The sequence below is a fragment of the Sceloporus occidentalis genome, unplaced genomic scaffold (assembly GCF_023333645.1).
Source record: "Sceloporus occidentalis isolate IW3139 unplaced genomic scaffold, rSceOcc1.0.p SCAF_102, whole genome shotgun sequence".
Taxonomy (NCBI): Eukaryota; Metazoa; Chordata; class Lepidosauria; order Squamata; family Phrynosomatidae; genus Sceloporus; species Sceloporus occidentalis.
In genome coordinates this window covers 2,935,601-2,958,895 of record NW_028317082.1, presented here as the reverse complement: position 1 = coordinate 2,958,895, position 23,295 = coordinate 2,935,601, and the positions used below count along the sequence as shown (strand labels likewise).

Here is a 23,295-nt window from a genome sequence, read left to right as displayed (position 1 = left end):
TCCCCCTCCCGGGATTCGTGCCCATTCTACCCGCGCAGTTTCCACTTCATGGGCTGAACGATGTCTCGTCTCACCTGAACTCATCTGCAAGACAGCTACGTGGGGAACTCTAAGTACTTTTATACGGCATTATAGACTCGATCAGATGGCGCAAGAGGATGTGCTGTTCGGTCGTACGGTTCTTGGGGCTGTTCTTTCCCCCTGAGGTTCTTTGTTTCCCACCCTTCTTCTTTGTTATATCTCTCATCAGTGTCACCTGGGATGGCAGGGAAACATTAAGTTCTACTTACCGAGAGCTTCTTTTCCCTGCCAATCCCTGGTGACACGTTTGGTTCCCTCCCTTCCTTTCAATAAATGTTTTTTGCAGCAGTTCTGTTTTCCTGTGTGGTCTTTGATATTCACTGAGGGTGCTAGGAGGGGAGGGGCCTTTTAACCTTTTGAGTCCTGCCCTATCTCAGGTACGGAGGAGGAGTCTCTCTCATCAGTGTCACCAGGGATTGGCAGGGAAAAGAAGCTCTCGGTAAGTAGAACTTAATGTTTCTCTCTTTCACCAGTCGGCCGACCCCGAGCCCTGGAAGCACTCTCGCAGACCTGGGACTTCGTGCAACATTGCACCAGGTGAGATCGAAGTGTCCTCTCCATCCATCCGTGAGGTGCTGCGCTTTTTTCAGGACGGCTTTGATAAAGGGTTATAACCTGCTACTATCAGGGTCCAGATTTCGGCCCTGAGCAACTTCTTGGACTCCAATCTGGCTTCCTATCCCTGGATCTCCAGATTTTCTAAAGGGATATGCAGACTTCGCCCTAGGCTCTGTCCGTCGGTTCCACCTTGGGACCTTAACCTCGTGTTGCACCAACTCACCACGTCTCCTTTTGAGCCTCTAGAGGATACCTCTCTGAAGCTGCTCACCTACAAGGTTGTCCTCCTAGTGGCCCTCACTTCCGCTAGGAGGGTGAGTGAGTGAGCTCCAGGCTCTCTCCAGAGTGGAACCTTTTCTCAGGATTCTGCCGGACTGCATTATCCTCCGTTTACCACCAGAGTTTCTCCCTAAAGTAGTCTCACCTTTCCATTCAGATCAGGAGATCGTCCTACCTACTTTATGTCCGAATCCCAAAGACCTGGAACTCCCCTCGCTAGACCTGCGGAGGTGTATCCTGTCTTATCTCTCGCGTACGTCTGCTTGGAAGAAATCTAACTCTCTCTTTCTGTTCTTTGTGGGGACCCGCAAGGGCAGATCAGTATCCAGGGCTTCCGTGAGCCGCTTCCGTGATATGTTACATCTCCGTGGGAAGAGTACCTCCCTCCGGCCTGAAGGCACACTCGACCAGATCCGTCTCGACTCCTGGGCTGAACTCTCCGGGGTGAATCCGTCTCTCATTTGCAAGGCAGCGACCTGGAGGTCGATTCATACGTTCGTATGGCACTACAGGCTGAATCTTCATCTCTCAGACGACTCTCAATTTGGTCGTCGTGTCCTGCAGACTGGAATCCTTCCCTTCCTATCTTGCTAATTCTTCTCATGTGCCACCTGGAATGGCAAGGAAAGTCAGAATTCTTACCTGGGAATTCCTTTTCCTTGTCCATTTCCAAGGTGGCACACTTTTACTCCCACCCATTAAATTTACTTTTGGTTGGCTATTATTTGTCTGAGTCTTTCTTTTTAACCACACTGGGGAGGAAGGGGGAGGTCTCCTTTTTTTATAGAGTTTCCTGCCCTACCTGGTAGGCGGAGCCTTCTTCTCATGTGCCACCTTGGAAATGGACAAGGAAAAGGAATTCCCAGGTAAGAATTCTCACTTTCTCCTTCATCCTTAGGGAAGCCTCTCTCAGATCACATGCTTCTCCCCGGCGCCATCTTGCGCTGCTTCAATCTGAGTCTCCTGACCCAGAACACTTTTTTTCACTGCACTCTCTTTTCTTAGACTGGCTATTGCAGCACCTAACTTATCATCCCAGAAACCCTTGTACCTCCCAGAAAACGATTCACCCAAACCCTCTTTGCAGGGGATAGATTTATTTATTAATTTTATATTTTTTTACAAAATCGTGCGCCAAAACATAGTGAGGGCCTCGCCGTGAATTCAAAAAGCCGTGAATCAAATAAGGGTAAATTAATTGGCACTTGTGAAAAACGAAGTGATATATAAATTAAGAAAAAATAATTTAGGGGCAGACCATTGCTGGCCTGCCAGGTTAAAAAATAAATCATCTTAATCCCAGGACCTGATGCTACGAGGGGAAAAGGAAGTGCAGGAAAACCGCCAGTGAGATTGTGCGCTTACCGTGTGCAGTGACTCCAGCATTTCTGCCGGGGCAAATCAGCATCTCAGGCTCCATTGCTTTCCCAGCCCTAAGGCCAGAGGATCAGTGTATTTCCCCCCCCCCATCCAAAGGGGGACTACACTTGATTTTAGCCAAAGGGGATAGATAGCCTATGTGAAAATGCAGCATCTTCTACTTCAGCTGTCTGACCCCCTGGGTAGTATCTCATCTCAGTTGGGGCCTTTGATTCCAAACCCTTTGTAGTGCATTACTATGCAAATGACCTTGCATTGTAAAACCAGATAACTCGCCTCACGAACTGAACACCATGACAGCGTAAGCCTCCTCCACTCCTTACGTTAAGGGCATTTTGAACACAGAACTTTTTTTTCTATAACTACCAACCCAACACTAACCCACTTATCCTACTCAATTGCTTTGATTGATTAATTACTGTGATGAGTTGACCCTGCTATCACTGATAGGGTCCAGGAAATTTGCCTCGGTTGCAGGCAGTGTCCTGGACCATAAAAACATTGAGAGGCGGTGAGTTAACGTAAGATCACAATCAACACGGCACTTATGATGAACTATCTATTCATAAGGACATTAAGGTGTCACAGTCAGGACTACTTGCCAAGCCGTGATGGTGTGGAGGGAGTGGGCATGAAGGGGTTAATAGCACCAGGTCTCTGGATTTACTAACTTAGTTATACCAAATGAACCCCCAAATCCTGCCTGTATCCCCCAAGGTAGTCTGCCACCACTCACGATTTTGATACCGGATTCATGAGCTACCCAAATTAGAATATCTATCATATAGGGCTGAAACAACTAATCGATAAAATCCATAATAATCGATAATGAAAATCGTTGACAACTATTTTCATTATCGATTAGTCGAAACGATTTTTATCGATTATAAAAGGTTTTTTTTCAGAGCAAATGCTCTGAGAAACTCCTCTCCTTATATGATCCGACCTCAAACTGAAATCGGATTATAACACTAGAATCCAGATCCCCCGCAACGCTGCAGGAGACCTGGATTCCCCTCACTGTCAGCCGGTGGGTGTCCGTTCGATGCGCACAGACAACTTCCGCCTCTCCCCTCCACTTCCGCTGGGGCTCCTACGATGCAGCGCCAGCATCACATGATGTAGAAGCCTCAGCGGAAGTGAAGGGGAGTAACGGAGACTGTCTGTGCTCATCGTGCACACCCCCACCGGCTGACAGAATCGAGGTCTCCTGCAGAGGATCATCCTCTGTCAGCTGGTGGGGGTCTGCATGATGTGCACAGACAGCCTCCGTTACTCCCCTTCAGTTACGCTGAGGCTTCTATGAAGCTCCAGCGAAAGTGCCTGTCAGCAACGGAGGTTCGCAAAACACCAGGGAGTCGGGAGAGAGGCAGAGTGGTGTATGGGAGGGGGAAGGAGGCAGAGGTGTGTATGGGAGCCTCCTCCCCCTCCCATACACCACTCTGCCTCTCTCCCGACTCCCTGGTAGAGGCAGAGTGGTGTATGGGAGGGGGGAGGAGGCAGAGTGGTGTATGGGGAGAGGGGGGGCAGAGTGGTGTATGGGGAGGGGGGAGGAGGCAGAGTGGTGTATGGGGGGTGTAATGAATTTCAGGGAGGCAGAGTGGCATATCTGGGGGAGTTAGAGTGGTGTATAGGGGGAGGTAGAGTGGTGTATGGGGGGTATAATGAATTTCAGAGTGGCATATCTGGGAGGCAGAGTGGTGAATCAGAGAGTATAATGAATTTCATGGTGGTGCAGGGCATTTATGGGGGGCGGAGTGGCATATCAGGGTGCACAGTGGCATATAGGGAGGTATAAGGCATAAATGGGAGCGAGTGGCATAATGGAAGTTATATGGCATATTAGGGGGCATAAGACATATCCGGGGGTAAAAGGTATATCAGGGGGCTCAGTTGCATATCACTGGCATATAAGGAGTATAAGGCATATCAGGGGGCTCAGTTGCATATCACTGGCATATAAGGAGTAAAAGGCATATCAGGGGGCACAGTAGAATCTCTGGCATACAGAAGGTATAAGGCATATCTGGGGGCAGAGTGGCAAGCTGCGGGTCAGATGTGCATAACTGGGGGCAGTTTGGTAAATAAAAGAAAATATAAACAAGGCTTTTTTCCCTCATAGTTTTTATTAAATATGAACAATAGTTAACATATGAATTAATATTTACTAATAACTTTGTATTAAAACCTAGTTTGAGAAACACTGTTTGGGTTCTTTTATTATTATGTCAGTAAAATAAGAAGGTGAATAGAGAAATGCCATTGTGATAAAGAGATGAAAGTATAAATTGTAAGTTTTTTTATTACATTATTTTAAATTAAAAAAAAAATTGCTTTTTTTATCCGATTAATCGAAAAAACAATCGGCCAACTAATCGATTACTACTTCCGAGGTAAGATCAAAAGGAAATGGGAAGAGGAGATTGGTGCTATTGATGAGGCCTCTTGGAATCGTATATTAACTCCTTCGTGACAAAGGCTGATCTTTATTTTTTTTCCCGGGCCACCGCCATCTTGCGGATGGTGAAGACTGCGTGCAGCTGCGGCTGTGACCGCTCCGGAGCGTTGATCGCCTCCTAAACGCTTTTAAAACGGGATGTTGACGTCCCGGGGAGGGGCCAGACATGGCCCCTGATGCCAATCGCGGTGTTGCTGAATGCCTCGACATCGAGGCATTACAGCAACAATGTTTGGGTGCATAGATAGTTTTCTGCACCCATTTGAAGTCAATTGTCGTTAAGCGGTTAACAAGCACTATTAAATTGCCAATGGTCCTATATTTTTAAGACAACTTGAAGGCATATGATTAATGCCAGGTTGTATGAAACACATCTATGTTCTGCGTTCTTGCTTCTTGACACAAACGTACTAAGTCCAGGTGATGTTTTTCAGTCTTATGTAACGCTAGTTTGCTCCTGTCATGGGATGTGTATGTTTAAAAGACACTAACTCTCATGATTCATGGAATTTCCTGAATCACTACAGCAGTGACAGATCAATTTTATCCTTCCTCTTTAAATGACAACATGCCCTTTGTATTAATTTATTAAAAGTAGGTGTTGAGTAATTTGTTTTGCATACTTTACACTGCAACTAACAAGCACAGCTTACTTAATTTGATAATTACTAACTATATTTATATAATTAGTAGCTGTCCATGAAACATAAGATTATTGCATTCTTTTGAAAGATAATGTGTGTGTATATGTATGTGATACATACACACATACTGTATATATGTGTGTGTGTATATATATATATACATATATAAGTTCAGTGTAGTAATTTACATCCTGTAGACATGAAGTAATTTTAATGAATCAAAAAATCACCTTGACTGTTTCCCGCTAGTAATTTACAGGTATTGTCATTCTGTCAATAAGCTTACTAGAGTATTGTGCTGCTAACCATGTTGTTTAAACACTATTGAGGATAATATAAGATACTTATGTAAGGTTTCCTATTCTTTGATTATCTCTAATATATTATAATATAATGTTATTGTATATTATCATGGCAGTTTGGCTGGCCGTACAACGTTCATCAGAACAGTAATAGTTTATGCATGTAAGTGGCTTGTAAACAGAAAACTTTGAATAAAAGTATTGTTTATCTACAGTTAGCTCAGCACAATGTACAAATTGTCCTGTGCATTTCATATTTTTTCTTACATTTTTTTTTTTAGGGAAATGATATATGGCGTTATATGCTTCCGTAAAGACTTTAACTTACAGCTTTAAAGTATCATATTTGCTCGATTATAAGACGACCCCCCAAAATCTGAATATTAATTTAGAAAAAGAAAAAGCCTGAATATAAGACGACCCTATAGGAAAAAGGTTTTACCAGTAAATGTTACTTCATATAGTCGGGGCAGCTGGTAGATGTCTACGCGAGGTGCCATTAGCAGCGGGGGTTGTCTGCGTCCATCACGCATACACCCTCCGGCTGTCAGAGAGAATTCCCCTCAGCGGTACGGGGAACTCTCCTCTCTGACAGCCAGGGAAAGGTCTGCGCGATGGACGCAGACAACCCCGCTGCTAACGGCACCTCCTTCCGGCTGCAGCGGAAGTTGTCTATACGAATCGCATATATATAAGACAGGATGAACCAAGTTCCCTTGCAGTGCTGCAGGGGGATCTGGATCTTAGTCTCATAGTCAGACCTATTTGAGGTCTGATTATAAGACGACCCTGATTATAAGAGGAGGGGTATTTTTCAGAGCATTTGCTCTGAAAAAACCTCGTCTTATAATCGAGCAAATATGGTAGATCTTGCACTTTACCAAAAACATTTACTCGGGGAAGTTTTGTAATGTTGGTGAAGGCTGGTGTTCTGGCTTTCTCTAAAGAATTTATGTAAGGATTTTACACACATAATCTAAAGAGAGCCCATAAATAAAGAAACCCGCCATTAATGTTCATGTCATTTGGTGTGCCATGTCTCTCTTGCTGTGTTACAAGAAGTGATCATTGCATAAATGTTTTCTTAATAGTTATAAAATGGATGGAGTATGTAGTAAATAGTATATGTATCTATGTAGAAGACTACTTTTTTGCCTTGTTGCATGTGTTTGTATATATGTATAATCTTTCAAACAAGCTAAATGTCAGCTCAATCGATACCACCTCTTCAATAAGAATATATATATATATATATATATATATATATATATATATATACACACATATTCATCACATAATGATATAGTCTTTGAAATATGGAATTAGGAAACCAATGAATTAGTAGGCTTCTTGAGATGTTCCACTGTTTACAACATAGATTAAACACAAACTTTATGTCCTTGGATACTCTTCAGGTCTTGTTTATCACTTAAAGCTTGCACCTGGCCCTAATCATGATGAAAGCATGATGTGCCTCTTTTTGGTTACATTTCTTAAACCTGCTGTCACACTCCTGAATCACAAAATGTATGGTTGTTGAGTTTCCTCATTCATAAACTGGTTTAGTACAAGTTGCTTTAACTCTTTGAGCGTCAGTAGTCAGTACACATGTTTCCTTTGGGGAGGCCAAGCTTTATCTTGGAAACCTAACAAAATTACTATTTGTCTGTCAGGCACCACCGGGATTCAAACCTGCAACCCTGTGGATTCTAGGTTTATCACCTATCCACTACTCCACTACTCCACAGATCTTGGACTGCATTGTCCTTCTGTCTCTCTTTGGACCATGCTGTTCCCTAATGCTCTTGAAACACCTGCCCCTCGTCTGGTCAATTAAGGCTTAATATAAACCAGGCATCAGCCTAGCCTCATTGCGAGAGCATTGTGTTCCTGGCCCTGTATACTGAGCTACTGCTTTGCTGCATTTGATCTGTCTCCTGTGTATGACTCTTGGCTGTGTATGACCCTTGTGCCCTGCCTGAGGGCTTCCTAGCCGCGTGCCCTGCCTGAGGGCTTCCTAGCCGCGTGCCCTGCCAGTGGGCTTCCTAGCCGCGTGCCCTGCCAGTGGGCTTCCTAGCCGCGTGCCCTGCCAGTGGGCTTCCTAGCCGTCTGCCCTGCCAGTGGGCTTCAAGTTTCCTGCCTGTTTTTCTCCTGCTCTCTCCGAACACCTAAAGATGGCGCCTAAGAGAAAATCTAAAGCTAAAGTAGCGCACAGCCCTGAACTGGACACATCAGCTGGCTTACAGCAATGTTCTGAACCTGCCCCTGCATTGAGACTCCTACCTGATCCGGCACCGAGTGACCTGACATTGTCAGTCAGTTTAATTATTTTGGAAATATTTGATTTAGAAGTGCCCCGCTTATCTCACAAAGCTGATATCTATAGCAGAAGGTGGTTTAAGTGGTGTAATAATTTCCCGTACTGATGATATCTGTCTTTCTCTATTCTACCATTGCTAAGGCAGCAGAACAAATCGCTTCCAAAAACTGGGTAGTAATTTTAAGAGAAGAGATGAATAACTTAATTGGATGAATAATCATCCAAATTCTAAAAACAGGAAGTTAATATGGCTGCTCCCATATATTACATATAAGATGGGTTTCTAATTTATATCTTTTCTTAATTTATAATCAGTAATGACCTTTTGTTGACATCGTGATAAACAGGAAAATTTATATGTAGAGATCTATTTTCTTGTCATAAGTGAAAGCCATTCAATATACCATGTAACATTTATCTATTTATGAATGTTTAGAAGCTCCAAATGTGGAATAAAAAAAATGTAATTATATTCTACTTGGTCATTTTTATGAGCAAAACATATACATCTAAAGGGTTAACTTGGGATGTTGTAATATTTATATTAGTTTTCACATACAATCTATCTTTAAAGCCAGGAGAAATAGTAAGATTACAGGGCCCTCTTCTCCTTCTGTGCCAATTTTATTGACAATCTATAAATATATGTAGTGTTTTTTAAAATTTAAACTGAAGGAACTTTAGTTAACTTTTAAAGTATTAAACGATTTGTTAACTGGGATTTGCCCGGTATTGTAGTTTTGATTATGGAAACTAACCTATTAGGATTTGGGTTTACAAATTAGAGAATATAAACTCTCTCATTATTACATTTGTACTCAGAATCCTTCTTATTGCATGGTACCTTGAAGAAAACTGCAAGTGTTTTGGATATTGCTACTCTGTTATAATATACAACTTTTTATTTATCAGTCACTCATCACCAAATACCATAACTGAAATATCTTAAAACATGTTCCTAAATATAGAAAGGCTTAGAGCTGCAAGATAATATGTAAACATTGGATGGACTGCTTGTTGATAATCCTTGCCATTTTGTAATGTTTTCATTGTCTTCTCTTTTGTTTAATATAAATGTATACCAGAATGTTCCCTAATGGAGTGTAGGGTAATATTCATGTATTAAAATGACACACAGGTACCCTGAATATGTTGTGTAGTATGGTAGGAGCAGGGCCAGTCCTAGGAGAACAGTCTCTAGCCCTGCAGCAACACTTGTTTCATAAGAGCGAACCCATTGGTGGCGCCCACTACCACCCAGGGCGCTGGTCACCCTCTTAGCTTAGCTATATGGTTACCAGGAGGCTTTGTGTGGTTGCCAGCCTTAGTAACAGTCAGCAGTTAGTTGTTAGAAACCATAGCTAACTAGATCATGGGATTTGTAAAGTCCCTGGTAGCTTTACTTTGGAACACACCATGTGTATTTATAGCCACAACATTGCTCTTATACAAGGCTAAGATTAATTGTATGGAGCTGCTGTTGTCCAGTTATTAGACCATGTATGACAGCCCAGTTTTGAATAACTGCTTTATTTTTACTGGATGAAAGGAGGCATTCCCTCTGCCTTTGTCAGAGCCAACATTTTTTTTTCTTAATGCAGGCTACTGCCAAATGACCCTGTCTCTGAGGATTCCAGTCATGGCATTGGGCCCAGTTATGTTTCTCTGCGTCAGAGAACACCAAGCGACTCGGAGGGATTAGTTGGTCTATTTATGGCAACGCCCTTATCTACACCTTGAGCTATATAAGTTCAGTGCAGAGAAGCAGAATTTTCTTTTCTCTGATCAGCTGCTTCAGTGAATCCTGGTAAGAATCATCTATTCGTGTAAACATCCTAGTGACATCTTATCTAAGAGCATAGTTGCACCATGTACTTGTTTAGCTTGTTTAACTAGACTCTTAACTCTATGAATGCCTCTGTGGCTCAAAGAAAGAGGAGGGGGGGGGAGACACAGGCTTTCTTGTCATCTATGTAATAATTAGTCTTGTTTTATTATGTACGTTTTTTGCATATGCATCTTCATTCAGCTTTGAAGCGGTGCTGGTTTTTAATGTATAATAAATAACCTTGTTTTTATGGTGATTGATTGTGCTTTGTCTCGGTTTAGTTCTCTTTTTTTGTAGGTGATTGTGAATATAATGGTAAAAAAAGCATAATTTTTGTAGTGCGTTTGTTTTAAAGCGTCAGAGTCTTTTGTTAGTACTTTAATTTGTTTTTGTTTTAAGAAGCATTCATTGGATAACTATCTTATTGTGGATTTATTTTTTAAAGGGGAGCTTGTATTGCTTATATTTTATATGACCTTATTTTAATTAATCACCTTATATGAGATTTAAAAATTTAAGTTCTGTTCTCTATATAAATTGATAGTTTTGCTTATAACTCAGCAGGAAAAGTTAAAATCACTGTTATTTTATTTTCATTAAAACTACCTAGACTACCTCTGTGAAACACGTGATTTCTAGGTTTTCAAACATTACAAAAATCCTTATTCATACATTTGCTTTAGTTTCTAACTTGTTAGGAACTAACATGATTTCTTTTGAGTATATCCCAGCACATTGGCAAAAAAAAAATCTCATAGCCATATATCAACCACTGTAATAATTTAGAGATACTTTCCCAAGGTTAGGAAGGGGGAGAATTCAAATCTACTACCAGCTGGAACTAAAAGATAACACATTTACAGACACAGAGAGAAACGAAACTAGATTAACTGTGTGCACTGGGAAAAAAAAAGCCCTAAATCGTACACATTTCAAATAAACAAACCAAACTTTTTAGGTTTTTAAATCTCAATTTGTCCAAATTTGAAGACATTCCAAAATACTATTGTCTTTGATGGAGTCAGAACTAAGTGGAAAACATAGCTTGGTCAAAATAGGGCTATTGATTACCGACAATTTGTCTTTACAATGCCTCTAAAACATGCTACTCCTGGCACATTCTTACTCTTCCTAAAGTCTTCGCCCATGAAAGGATTAGGTAAATAATAATAATCAACAAACTACCAAAGTCCCACAAGTAATCAAACTTCTGCGATAATGTAAGATCATTCGAAGGTCCACGTGTTATCTCGGTTTCAATGTGCAATAAAGGAATACATATATTTGTGTACTTGTTGGTGCATAAACTAGGTCATCTTTTTTTACAGAAAAAAAAAAGTTTTGGTTATCACACTCATTGCCATTTCTAGTTGTAGAGGTTTTAACACAGTTACTAATGTACAGATTACTGTATCAGATGAGTAATAGTTTAATGATATTGTGTCACTTTCTTTTTAAAGACATTTCTAGATTTTGCATTCAATTCTTTAAGGATCTGTTATCTACTAGACTTTAAACCTGACTCTCTATCACACTGCCTGTGGTAAACAATAGAATGGCCTTAATCACACAGCTGGACTTGCAGGCTAATGAACGGCCATGTAAGAACAGACTTCATTAGCATTGCTGTAACAAAAATCAGCTTAGTGGTGTGTTTCAGAAGGAAAATATACCCCAACAAAAAATGCAACAGGAGCCTCCCGATCTGCAAATAAAGGAAGTTTATTGGAGTAAAATGAAATCGGATTTTAATGCTAACTTACATTACTGTATACAGCAGTTTATTTTATGCTAAAGCTAAAAACAATATTTTTTTTATGGGGTTTCCCCTTCAAGATCCTGAGACAGAAGTCTGGTAGATCTTAACATGAAATAAAAAAGATTGCAGTCAAGATGTTGGAACACCCTCTCTTTTCTGCTTGCTAATTAAATATATGAATGGTTAAGTTTTCTTTTTTGGAATGTTGCTAAGCTATAATGATTACCTCTACTGGGCCGATTAAAGGCTATCTTGAAGGAAGTAAAAATACTTAAAACCTTTAGAGATGTTAGAGGTATCTTTAGGATATGTTGTATTGGTAAGGTTATAGTTCTCAGTTATTCATTGCTGAATGAATTTCAACTGCAAACTATTACCTTTATTACAGATGTTAAAAATGTATCTAATGTGGCGGTTTATGCAGGGAACAGAGTGGTCTCAGTGTTGTGTGGGGATACTTCCACATACTGGTGGTGGAGGGGGGTGGCTGCTGAAATTTTTTTTTTTTTGGTGGATGCAAAGGCTTCTGTTTTGTTTTTTGTGGAGGATGGTGACTGCCAGATAATGTTGTGTAGGAAAGGAGAATCAAAAATAGGTAGAGGAGAGAATAAAGAGAAACAGACAAAAGGGGGGGACAGAGTGAAGAAAATATCAGTGTGGGAGAGAGGGGACGCAGAGAGAAGAAAGATAGGGGAGTAAAGGAAAATAGAGGAACTTGGAACGGCAATACTCTTTTTCTTTGTGTGCCTCATTATTAAACAACGCTATATTCATTACTTCTCAGAAGTACCTTATTTATGTGGATATGATTAATACATTACTTTATAGCAGGGGTGTCCAAGTTTTTTTTCTGCAGTGGGCCCCTTCATCAGAATTGTATAAGTGCACGGGCCGCACTCATTTTTCACTGAGAGAAAATATGGCCTTTAATAAAATATGCAGATTAAAATAAAGTAAATGACACAAAACCTTTACTTTTCCTCTCACTGATTTCTGGGCCTACAAATTCAGGATTCTGGATAAGTAAAAATAAAATAGTTCTATTTATTTTAGGGATGCACTAAAATGAAAATTCTGGACCAAAACCGAAAATTCAGGGTTCACTTAGCTGAAACTGAAAGTGACCCCCCCACACACACACTTTTAATAAAAGTAAGTTACACACCAAAATTGTACAAAAAAATTATATATTATGATATATAACAGCAATCTCAGGCATACCCAGATTCCAGCATGTACTGGTTGGCTGGGCATTGTATTTTTTGTCTAATTTTAGTGTGTAACCACACTTTTATTAAAAGTAACACACCACAATTGGACAAGTCACAATATGACTTGGCATGATAGGAGTGTGATTGCTAACAGCAAACACACTCTTTTCATACCCAGGCAACCAGTAAATGCTGGAACCTAGGCATGATGGGACTGTGATTGCTGTTAGCTGTTAGCAATCACACTCCTATCATCCCAAGTCAGCCAATACATGCTGGTACAGGGTGGCTGTAAGTGCAGACCCCATACTGCTGGCAGCATCAATACACAAGGGGGACAGCTAGCCAGGTTTCAGCATGTACTGGCTGACTTGGCATGATAGGAGTGTGATTGCTAACAGCAATCACAGTCCCATCATGCCTAGGTTCCAGCACTTACACATCCATGCTATCACACACACACAAATTCATTCACAGATTCATTCCCTCAATCAGACATACTCATTCAAACACCCTCCCCACCCCCTTACCTGCTCTACAGCTCTCGATGCCGCTCACAGACTTCAGCAGGGGGCACGGCCTCCCTCGTTCTCCCCACAGAGAAAGCAGGACTGGAGCAGAGAATAGACCCTCCCACAAGTAAGCAGCAGGGCTCTTGTGATCCTGGCTGCTGATCTCACGCGGGCCGCACCTCGAGGTTCGTGGCCCGCGGGCCGCATGTTGGACGCCCCTGCTTAATAGAATAGCTTTGATTTTTTTTCTGATGTAAGAAAAACATGCAATGATGAGCTTTTAACACCACATTCTACTTAAAGGCACATATGTACTTAAACATAGCACTTACAGATAGCTAAGAGGACCCCTTAAAATCCCACTATATGGATTTGCCCCTTTGCCTGCATGTGTGTGTGCATATGTATGCATGTGTGTGTGTGTGTATATATATATATATATATATATATATATATATATATATATATATATATATATATATATATATATATATATATATATATATCCCTTACCATCTACATTCTACTGGCACTGACCTATTTTATTTACAGGCACCTTATTTGTGCCTTCTCAGCATTTTTTGGCACTTGGCCATGTTTTAGAGTGCATGTTTGATGAATCAAGTTTCAAAATGTTTTTTTATACCATACCTGTCATGACTGCTGTCCTCTCATATTTTGCTGATGGAAGGCTACAGTACTGTTAGGGGATGGTCTCTTGTGTTATCACTGAATATGTCTGTTTGCATCGATGTCATAAAAGCATTGTACTCCTCATTTATCTTTCTGTCACCCTTCTCATCCCACATTTGGGGTCTGTTAACGCTTGCCACCAGTGCGGTACCTAGACAATACCACATTATCTAAAATAACATTTTAAAAAACGTTATGTGCTTTTTTTTACATCTGAAGATTGAGTAGCCTGGTAAATATTTGATAGCATAAAGCCATGTTTCCTTTGGTAAAATTTTTTTTTTTTTTTTAACTAAGACTAACTAGACATCTTCATACACAAAATAAGCGCACATTAAAGCAGACCCTCTGTAAATGTAAAGCAGTAATATAATAATTACTTTGGCTTTTGCAAGACTATGCAGTTGATCTTAAAGCCATTGTTTTGTGGCACTGGGTGATCTGGATTGTATCTTTATTTCCTTATGCGGCTAGAGCAAAGCACACTGTTTGATTTCATGTAGTCTAAAGTAAATGTAACCATATGGTGTTTATATTTTAACTGATTATTGCACATTTGAGCTGTGAAAATTTAATTTGGGCAGAAGATCATAGGTTTCTTTTTCTTCAGGCTTACAACAAAATGTGTCCACATTCACTTTCTGAGAACTTGCTTGTACCTAGAAACAGAACATTTCTCATTTTTTTCTAGCAAAAGTTTTGTCAGCACTTTATACTACAGAAGGTCAGGGCCGGCCGAAGACTTAACGCCGCCTGGGGCGAAGTTTAAAATACCGCCCCCCGCCGACGCCGGGGGAGGGGCGGCATTATCTACCCCCCCCGGTACTTACCCTTAAACAGTCCTGCGGCGAGTCTCCCTGTGATGCCACGGTGCCGGCTTGTAATGCTGAGCGCCGGAAATTCACGTCACTTCCGGCGCTCTGCATTACAAGCCGGCACCGAGACCGAACAGGGAAACTCGCCGCAGAGGAGAGAGAAGTGCCGCCCCTTCTGAAGTGCCGCCTGGGGCAATTGCCCCAGTCGGCTCCGTTGTAGGGGCGGCCCTGCAGAAGGTTGTTCAACAATGTGGATTTAGTAGAAGTGGGGGACATGAAGTGTTTAGAAAATTCCAGTTATATTCCTAGAACATGACACACATCACAGTCAGCGAAATCACCATAATGACCCTGTCCTTAAACTTCATCCTTCTGAAGTATACTGCGCAGATGTCATATTTATATTAAAGATGTCGTGTATTTCAACTCTGCAACTGATATTCAGCAGTTTCCTTTTTTTTTTTTTTTTTTTTGTCTCTTTTCCTAGATGCCTGAGTTCCAGAAAAAAACTGTCCACATAAAGGACCCTGCAAAAGTGGAAGAAATAATATGTGGTCTTATAAAGGGAGGAGCGTCTAAGCTTCAGGTACAGATGAACAAGATGAACAATCAGTATTACCACTTCTACATTTAACATGAGGTCGGAACTATCCCATTTGTATAACAAATGCAATATGAATTCTGGAACAAAAATCTTTCCCTCTTGGATAATACTGTATTTGCTTGATTATAAGAGAAGGTTTTTTCAGAGCAAACATGACCTTTCCGGTGCTCCATCATAGAAGCAGCAGCGGAGGTTGTCTGCGCGATATTCACAGACAAACTCCGCTGCTGCCGGCACTTCCTCCGGGGCTTCTATGACTGAGCACTGAAAGGTCACGTCACACAGGTGCTCCATCATAGAAGCCCCGGCGGAACTAACGGGCAGCAGAGGTTGTCTACACGCATTGCGCAGACGTCCACCCTCCCCACTAGACACCAGGGAGTCTGAAGTACGAGGAACGTGTCTGGGGAAGCATTGGTAAGTCCCGGAGGGGGGGGGGCAGAGTGACATATGGGCGATATAAGGCATTCCTGTAGGCAGAGTGGCATATAGGGGGTTAAAAGGCATTTCTGGCATAATGGGGGTTAAAAGGCATTTCTGGGGGCAGAGTGGCATAATCGGGTTACAAGGCATATGGAGGCAGAGTGGCATATAGGCAGGTATAAGGCATATCTGGGGCAGAGTGGCATATAGGGCTTAAAAGGCATTTCTGGAGGGCAGAGTGGCATAATGGGGGTTAAAAGGCATATCATGGAGGCAGAGTGGCATATAGGCAGGTATAAGGCATATGTGGGAAACAGAGTGGCAAGCCGTGGGGCAGATGTGCATAACGGGGGGGGGGCAGGTTGGCAAATAAAAGGAAATAAAAACAAAAAAATTTTTTTTCTCAATCATAGTCTTTATTAAATATGAAAAATAGTTTACACGTGAATTAATATTTACTAGTAAAACATTTTTCCTATAGGCAGGGGCGTACCTAGAGTATTTGGCACCTGGGGCGGATCCTGTATGTGGCACCCCCCACACACACACTTTAAAACTGCATAGCTTCTACCGTTATATACCGGCGCAGACACTGAAGGTGGTACAGCATAACACTTACTGTTATCATTATATACTGAGGCAGACATTGACGGTGGTACAGCATAACACTTATCACTATATACTGAGGCAAAATAAAGAAGCAAAGGCTCAGCACTCAAATGATAAGGTGAGTTTATTTCACGCAGGCAACGTTTCGACGCACAGGTCTTTCTCAAGGCTTGAGAAAGACCTGTGCGTCGAAACGTTGCCTGCGTGAAATAAACTCACCTTATCATTTGAGTGCTGAGCCTTTGCTTCTTTATTTTGGATTTATTGAGGGACTTGGTGGTACCCTGGCTCGTGCACCATTTTACTGCTGAGTGCTGCATTCCAACCTTTCTTTTTGTATATACTGAGGCAGACATTGACGGTTGCACAGCATAACACCTACCACTATATACTGAGGCAGACATTGACAATAGTGCAGCATAACTCCTATCACTATATACTAAGCCAAACATTGATGTGGTGTAGGCCTACCACTTCATTAGTAGTAGGGATGCACCGAAACGAATTCTGGACTGAAACCGAAAATGCAGCATTTACGTGGCCGAAACCGAATATGACCCCCCCCACACCATATAAAAAAAATCTAACACTTTTATTTAAAGTAAGTAACACACCAAAATAGGACAAAACAATTAAATAACAATATTAATATATATATATATATATATATATATATATATGATTGTTAACAGCAATCACATTCCTATCATGCCCAGGCATACCCAGATTCCAGGATGTACTCACAGACTTGGCATGATAGGATTATGATTGCCCTATATACCCCTTCTCACTCCCTTGTGTCCTACCTACCCCTTCTCACTCCCTTCTCCCTATCTACCCCCTATCCCCCCGTCTCACTCCCTTCTCCCTATCTACCCCCTCCTAACTATCTACCCTCTCCCCCTTTGAAGTTCACTTACCTTTCAGGAGTCCTGCGGTGGGGGTGCAAGGCCTCTGTCTCCCAGCTCTGCCACTGTATGGAACAGTATAGAGTGATGGGAGTTATGATGTACTAGAGCATAATTATATAATGAAAAATACATTGGAAATGGTACAGCATAACACCCATCACTCTCACACACTTACCAATCCGCACACACACCAATCCGCACACACACCAATCCGCACACACACCAATCCGCACACACACCAATCCGCACACACACCAATCCGCACACACACCAATCCGCACACACACCAATCCACTCTCACTCACTGAATGCTTTCCTACCTTTCCTCTTTTCTCCTTACAGCTTCTTTTCCTCCTCTTCGCTCCTCTTCTTCAGTTCTTCTGTCTTCTTCCGGTTCAGATTTGACAACAAATCCCGGTGCACAGCAGCTGTTGCCGCGCTGATCGCAAGGGAGCGATATACCGCTCCCTTGCGAGCCTGCTCCTCCAGCGCCTGACATTACTGTCCGTCTCTGGAGGGGTGCCGGCAAGTTGGCACCCCCCTGATGAGCGGCACCCGGTGCGGACCGCCCCCCGTTAGGTACACTACTGCCTATAGGGTAGTCTTCTATTCAGTTTTTTTCTTTTTTTCCTGCATTAATATTCACATTTTGGGGGCTCGTCTTATAATTGAGCAAATACGGTATATTACTGTGTAAAGTAGGTAGATGGCTTCTTTAACCGGAGTCACGTCTATCTCGTCTCGTCAAGTTTTATATTCTCTATATTATTAATTAATAACTAGAGTTATACAAATAAAAATTCAAAATCATTCATTTTCAGCAAAGATTATAAAACTTTAGAGTTTGTAAAGACCATTACAAACCATTATTGACTATCGTTGTTTACAATAGTTCAGAATTCTGAATAACTATTACTTTTAATCACAGGTAATTACAGATTTTGATATGACATTAAGCAGATTTTCCTACAATGGAAAAAGATGTCCCACTTGCCATAGTAAGTGCTATAATATTGTGAAGTTTTAATGGATATCTAAATATAGTCTGACAACGTTGTTCTACCAGTATTAAAATGTGTTATTTTGTAACATTACGAGCTCAGATTCTTTCCACATTATTGTTATACAGTAGTCTGCAGCTTGTCCACGGTTTAACAACGCATTTTATCTTAAAACAAGTAGCTTTTTAGCTTGACTGAAATACTTCAATGAATTGTAATATTTTAGTACTTAGTGTTTTGTGACCTAGCAAACACAAATATGTTGCATATCTAAAAGCAACCCCCTCTCTGTAGATTGCTTGCAGACAAATGTGGTCCCAATAAAAAAGTACATAAATCCATTAGATCCAGTTTTTTGTTGTTTTTTTTTAATCATCTTCTTTTTCCTTGACAGATATAATTGATAACTGCAAATTTGTTTCAGACGAATGTAGGAAAAAGGTGTGTAAACTTTCCTGTGAAATTTTCAGTACTGCTGTATAAAGCTAAATGTGCATACTTGTGAACTTCCCCGGAGTTCACAGAGCTAGCCAAGGACAATCTTAATTGGGTTGAGAGTAGGTTTTATGTATGATCAAACACTATTCACCTGCATAGAAAAGGGGGAAAGCGACCCAGAGAATTAGATGTGGAATTATGGGGAGATGATACGTTGTTCATCTCCCCATCACAGTGGTACCCGTGTTTTGATGAAATGATAATTTATTTGTTTTATACTTTGTTGTCCAAAGTGGTGAACAATACAGTGAACATCCTGGGGCCTGCTCAGGGAGACAATCTCCATCTGCATTGGACCATTAATTAGAAGGGGCTAGAGGAGGGGCCCTCACTAGAGTTAAGGAGATATCAGCCAGTCAGGAGAGACTTTTCAACTGTCCTAATTGGCAAGTCCTTCCACATGGAGCTCACTGTAAGCTGCAGCCAGCACCAAGCAAGAAACCCACTGTTTGTGTGATATGTGTGTGATGATAGAGGTTAATTGTCTGAGACTGCTCATGTCTGGCAATGACTGTATGTAATATAAAATGTATTTTTGGTGTATGCGACAGTGTGTTTGTGTGTGTATATATAAGAAATGCCTGTGTGTGAAATCTCTTCCCCTCCATACGGTCCATGAATGGCGGAAATAAAATCACCTTAGCCCTCACTGGTAGATACGTCTCTAGTCTGCCGCGATGCTTCAATGATGTCCTTGTCCCCTGGCTGTTCTGCGTCATCTTTGTGTTCAAACGGCTTGTCTATGCCCCCAAACAGCTTGTCTGCGCCACCAAAAAACATCAGTAGGAGAGAAAATCCTGTTGGGGTGGAGGTCATCTGGGGAAGGGATCCCAGACCATGTGTTCTGTAAGGGGCCCTTAAACTTCTGATGACGGCCCTGAGTATTGCATACATTTCTGGAGATCTCATCTCCAAAAATATATGGACAGAGAGAATTCAGAGGAGGACTACTAAAAAAGAAATATCTTCATAAATATCTATATCTTGGGGGGGGCAAGATGGGGATTGTGATAGAAACATTAAAATACCTAAATACATTTGACAAAGGACAAGAGGGAGGTTTATTTCAGAAGAGAAAGAATGTTAGAAAGTGAGATCATACTCTTAAACTAGAGAGTCAGAGGGTTAAGGAAGCTCTACTTTACAGAGAGGGTGATGGATAACTGTAACAGCCTAGTGGTACAGGCTAATACAGTAAGAGAATTTAAACATGCATGGGATAGGCATATGGCTATACTGAATCTCATGAGAGACAGATGGACTGATTTAAGGGATGAGTTTTTTTATGGCAGGAAAATCAGGCAGACTAGATGAGCTGAGTGGTTCTTATGTGCTGTCAAATTCTGTTAAATTGCATATCCTGAGAGTATTACACAGTTAAAATTTTAACTGTAAACTTTACACACAAAAATTATTTATTCTTCTGACAAAATACTGTATAATGCAACTAGTCGGTAAACTATGTAAATCATTGTATGAATTTTCATTTACAGCTGTATCAGCTAAAAGAAAAGTATTATGCAATTGAAATTGACCCAAACCTACCAATAAAAGACAAATACCCATACATGGTGGAATGGTGAGTGTGTCATTTTATAAAACTGCTGTCAGGTGTCTCTCTCTCTGTCTCTCTCTCTGTGTCTCTCTCTGTCTCTGTCTCTCTCGCTCTCTCTCCCGGGTATGCATTTAATTTTTGGTTTGTTTTGTGTACTTATTCTAGCAACAACCCAGGAATCAGAATGTTTGAGCATTTTTTGCTTTTTTGTGATAAAATGTGAAGAGAAGATAATGGGTTAGCAGACAAAATTACCAGTATTATTCATTAAATGGGCTAGTGTGACGGGACCCTCCATCACTGGGGCCACTGGAGAGGCCTGACTGCCAGCCTCCTCCCTATTGACTATACATGGTGCATTATTACGTTGTATAACCCCCCCCCCCATTGAATTGTTAATCTCATTACTGCCCCTGTTGTCTCTGGGATGCAGATTAAGGGGGCGGTTTGTGTCCCAATATCTTATTTTATGTTAATGTGTGTTTTGCTGGCTATATCCAGCTGTGTGTCCTAAATAAATCAGTCTATCGTTTGGTTTTACCCTACACTGAGTCTCGGCTAGTGACTGTCCCAGAGTGGTGTCCCAGGCTAAGGGATCACAAGTCAGCGGAGGTATTTGGTCGGACTAGCTAGCTCCGTGACAGCTAGTAATATAGTTCCGTTATACAAGATCAACCCGGGCAGCGTATTTTTTTTAAACTATGTAACATTTTCCCATCTGTATTCAGATCTTACAACAGCGTGACTTTTAATGATCACCTCAGGTGGCCACCGGTGTAGGGTAACAGACTGATTTTCATATGCTCATTTGAGGTCACCCTTAAAACCTGTCAATTGCTTGAACAGTTCTCAGGCTTAGAAAAGGAACAACATTATTAAAAGTTGCACTGTTGTGATCTATGTAATAATTTCTCAAATTTGCACTTCTCAGGTATACAAAGTCCCACAAATTACTCATTGAGCAACGTTTACAGAAAGACAAAATGGCGGAAGTTGTAAGAGAATCGGATGTAATGCTCAAGTAAGTATATTTTTCTTCTGGAACCAAGATAGACAGCTGGAGTTGCCATTTTAGCATTCAAGTGATATTTTAACAAATCCATCTTGTAAACAGTAACTCTGTCATTACAAGCCCCCCCTTCATATAACTAGCATTTTGTGTGTAAAAGAATATTGGCCTTTTTGCCATGTGGCGTCATTGATTCCAACTTGAATTTATTGTTGGCAGGATACTTTTTTTCAGGATGTTTGTTTTGCTTATTGCAGGGAAGGGTATGAAGCATTCTTTGACAAACTCAACGATCACAGCATACCTGTGTTCATCTTCTCAGCGGGTCTTGGAGATGTATTAGAAGAAGTTATACGTCAGTCTGGGGTTTATCATCCTAATGTGAAAGTTGTTTCCAACTTTATGGACTTTGATGAAAATGTAAGTTGGGATATAGTGGAACACCATGTGCAAATATGGCAAAAAAAACCTTTAAGAACACTAAGAAAATGTTTCAAAACGTCTTGACCTGCCCCTTCCCTGCCCTGTTCAAACTCCTGCTTAAGTGAATAAACTGATTTGTGTTTCTGTCTCTAAATTACTTTTATTAATTAAGAAAAACTACACAGTTGTATTGTTTTTGCAGAAGATAACTCATTTTTGTGTGTAATAACTATTTTATAGCATAGATGTAAATTACAAGTATGTTGTCTTCTTATAGGGCATTTTAAAGGGATTTAAAGGAGAATTAATACACGTATACAACAAACATGACGGTGCCTTGAAGAATACAGAATACTTCAGCCATCTGAAGGATAATAGCAATATCATCCTTCTGGGAGATTCATTAGGAGATTTAACTATGGCTGATGGTGTGCCAAATGTGGAGAACATCCTTAAAATAGGATACCTTAATGATAAAGTAAGTTAGCTATACCATCCATCAACATATTCTTGAGCTTCTTGGTCATTTTTATGTGTAACTTTAAAAAGAAAAGACTGGCACATGGTTATATTAAATTATAAATGTTCTAAAGCATTTTTTTTACATTGACCAAGCAGAGGTCCTTAAATAAAAATTACAGAATGGAAATAGATTATTTTTATTTGGCAGGGTGCATCTGACCAGTCTATGTATAGAATTACATATAGCTTGTCTCAGACAGTTGGAAAGGACTGTGTATTTTTTGTTTGTTTTATGGCACACTGACACTAAATATTTGTCATTTTCCCCTCAGGTAGAAGAGTTACTAGAAAAATACATGGACTCTTATGATATTGTTATAGTCAAGGATGAAACACTAGATGTGGCCAATTCCATAATACAGAAGATTTTGTAAACTGCATTAAACTCAATCACCACCATCTCAGCAGGCATGCACACTGCATTTTGGAGAAGAGAGTATATATAAAATTATATTTTTAAATTTTCTGAACTTAGTTTTACTTAATTGTTTATTTAAGTGTATTTAATATAGCCTTTTTGAAATTTGAAAGCACCTTACTTTCCAGCAATGTGTGGTTTGTAATGTTGTAATGCTCTATCATTTTATTTGTTTCTATGATTTTGTATCCCTCTACATGTTCATTGCCTTCAGTGTATTTTGAAAGCCTGTCTAGAACAAAAGGTATTTAACCACACATATAGAATGGTTTCCTTCTACCTCTGAAAAGTCTCAAGATGGAAATAATCTTTATTTTAAAATACACTTTTAAGTGTAATATTTTGTACAATCATTGTTTGCCAAAGGCCAAATAATGTGCATGTTTTTTAAGTAGTGTTTGTATTCTGTTTTTTATGTATTAAAATACCATAAAAATATGAAATACAGTGTATACTGAGGCTCTTCAAGTATAAACTCTGTC

General features: G+C 40.6%; 1 protein-coding gene across 3 annotated transcripts in view; it reads left to right on the top strand.

The window, feature by feature from the left end:
• Positions 1-22,769, top strand: part of LOC149283578 (cytosolic 5'-nucleotidase 3A-like) — a 56,708-nt gene extending 33,939 nt beyond the window's left edge. Inside the window, exons 2-9 of one of the 3 annotated variants that reach the window (XM_089497375.1) lie at positions 15,328-15,426; positions 18,316-18,385; positions 18,783-18,829; positions 20,380-20,465; positions 21,373-21,462; positions 21,708-21,870; positions 22,151-22,351; positions 22,668-22,769. In XM_089497375.1, the coding sequence (XP_089353501.1) occupies positions 15,328-15,426; positions 18,316-18,385; positions 18,783-18,829; positions 20,380-20,465; positions 21,373-21,462; positions 21,708-21,870; positions 22,151-22,351; positions 22,668-22,769 (858 nt within the window). The remainder of the gene's footprint in view (positions 1-15,327; positions 15,427-18,315; positions 18,386-18,782; positions 18,830-20,379; positions 20,466-21,372; positions 21,463-21,707; positions 21,871-22,150; positions 22,352-22,667) is intronic. The other 2 variants (XM_089497376.1, XM_089497377.1) reach the window with 2 other exon arrangements.
• The last annotated feature ends 526 nt before the right edge of the window (positions 22,770-23,295 follow it).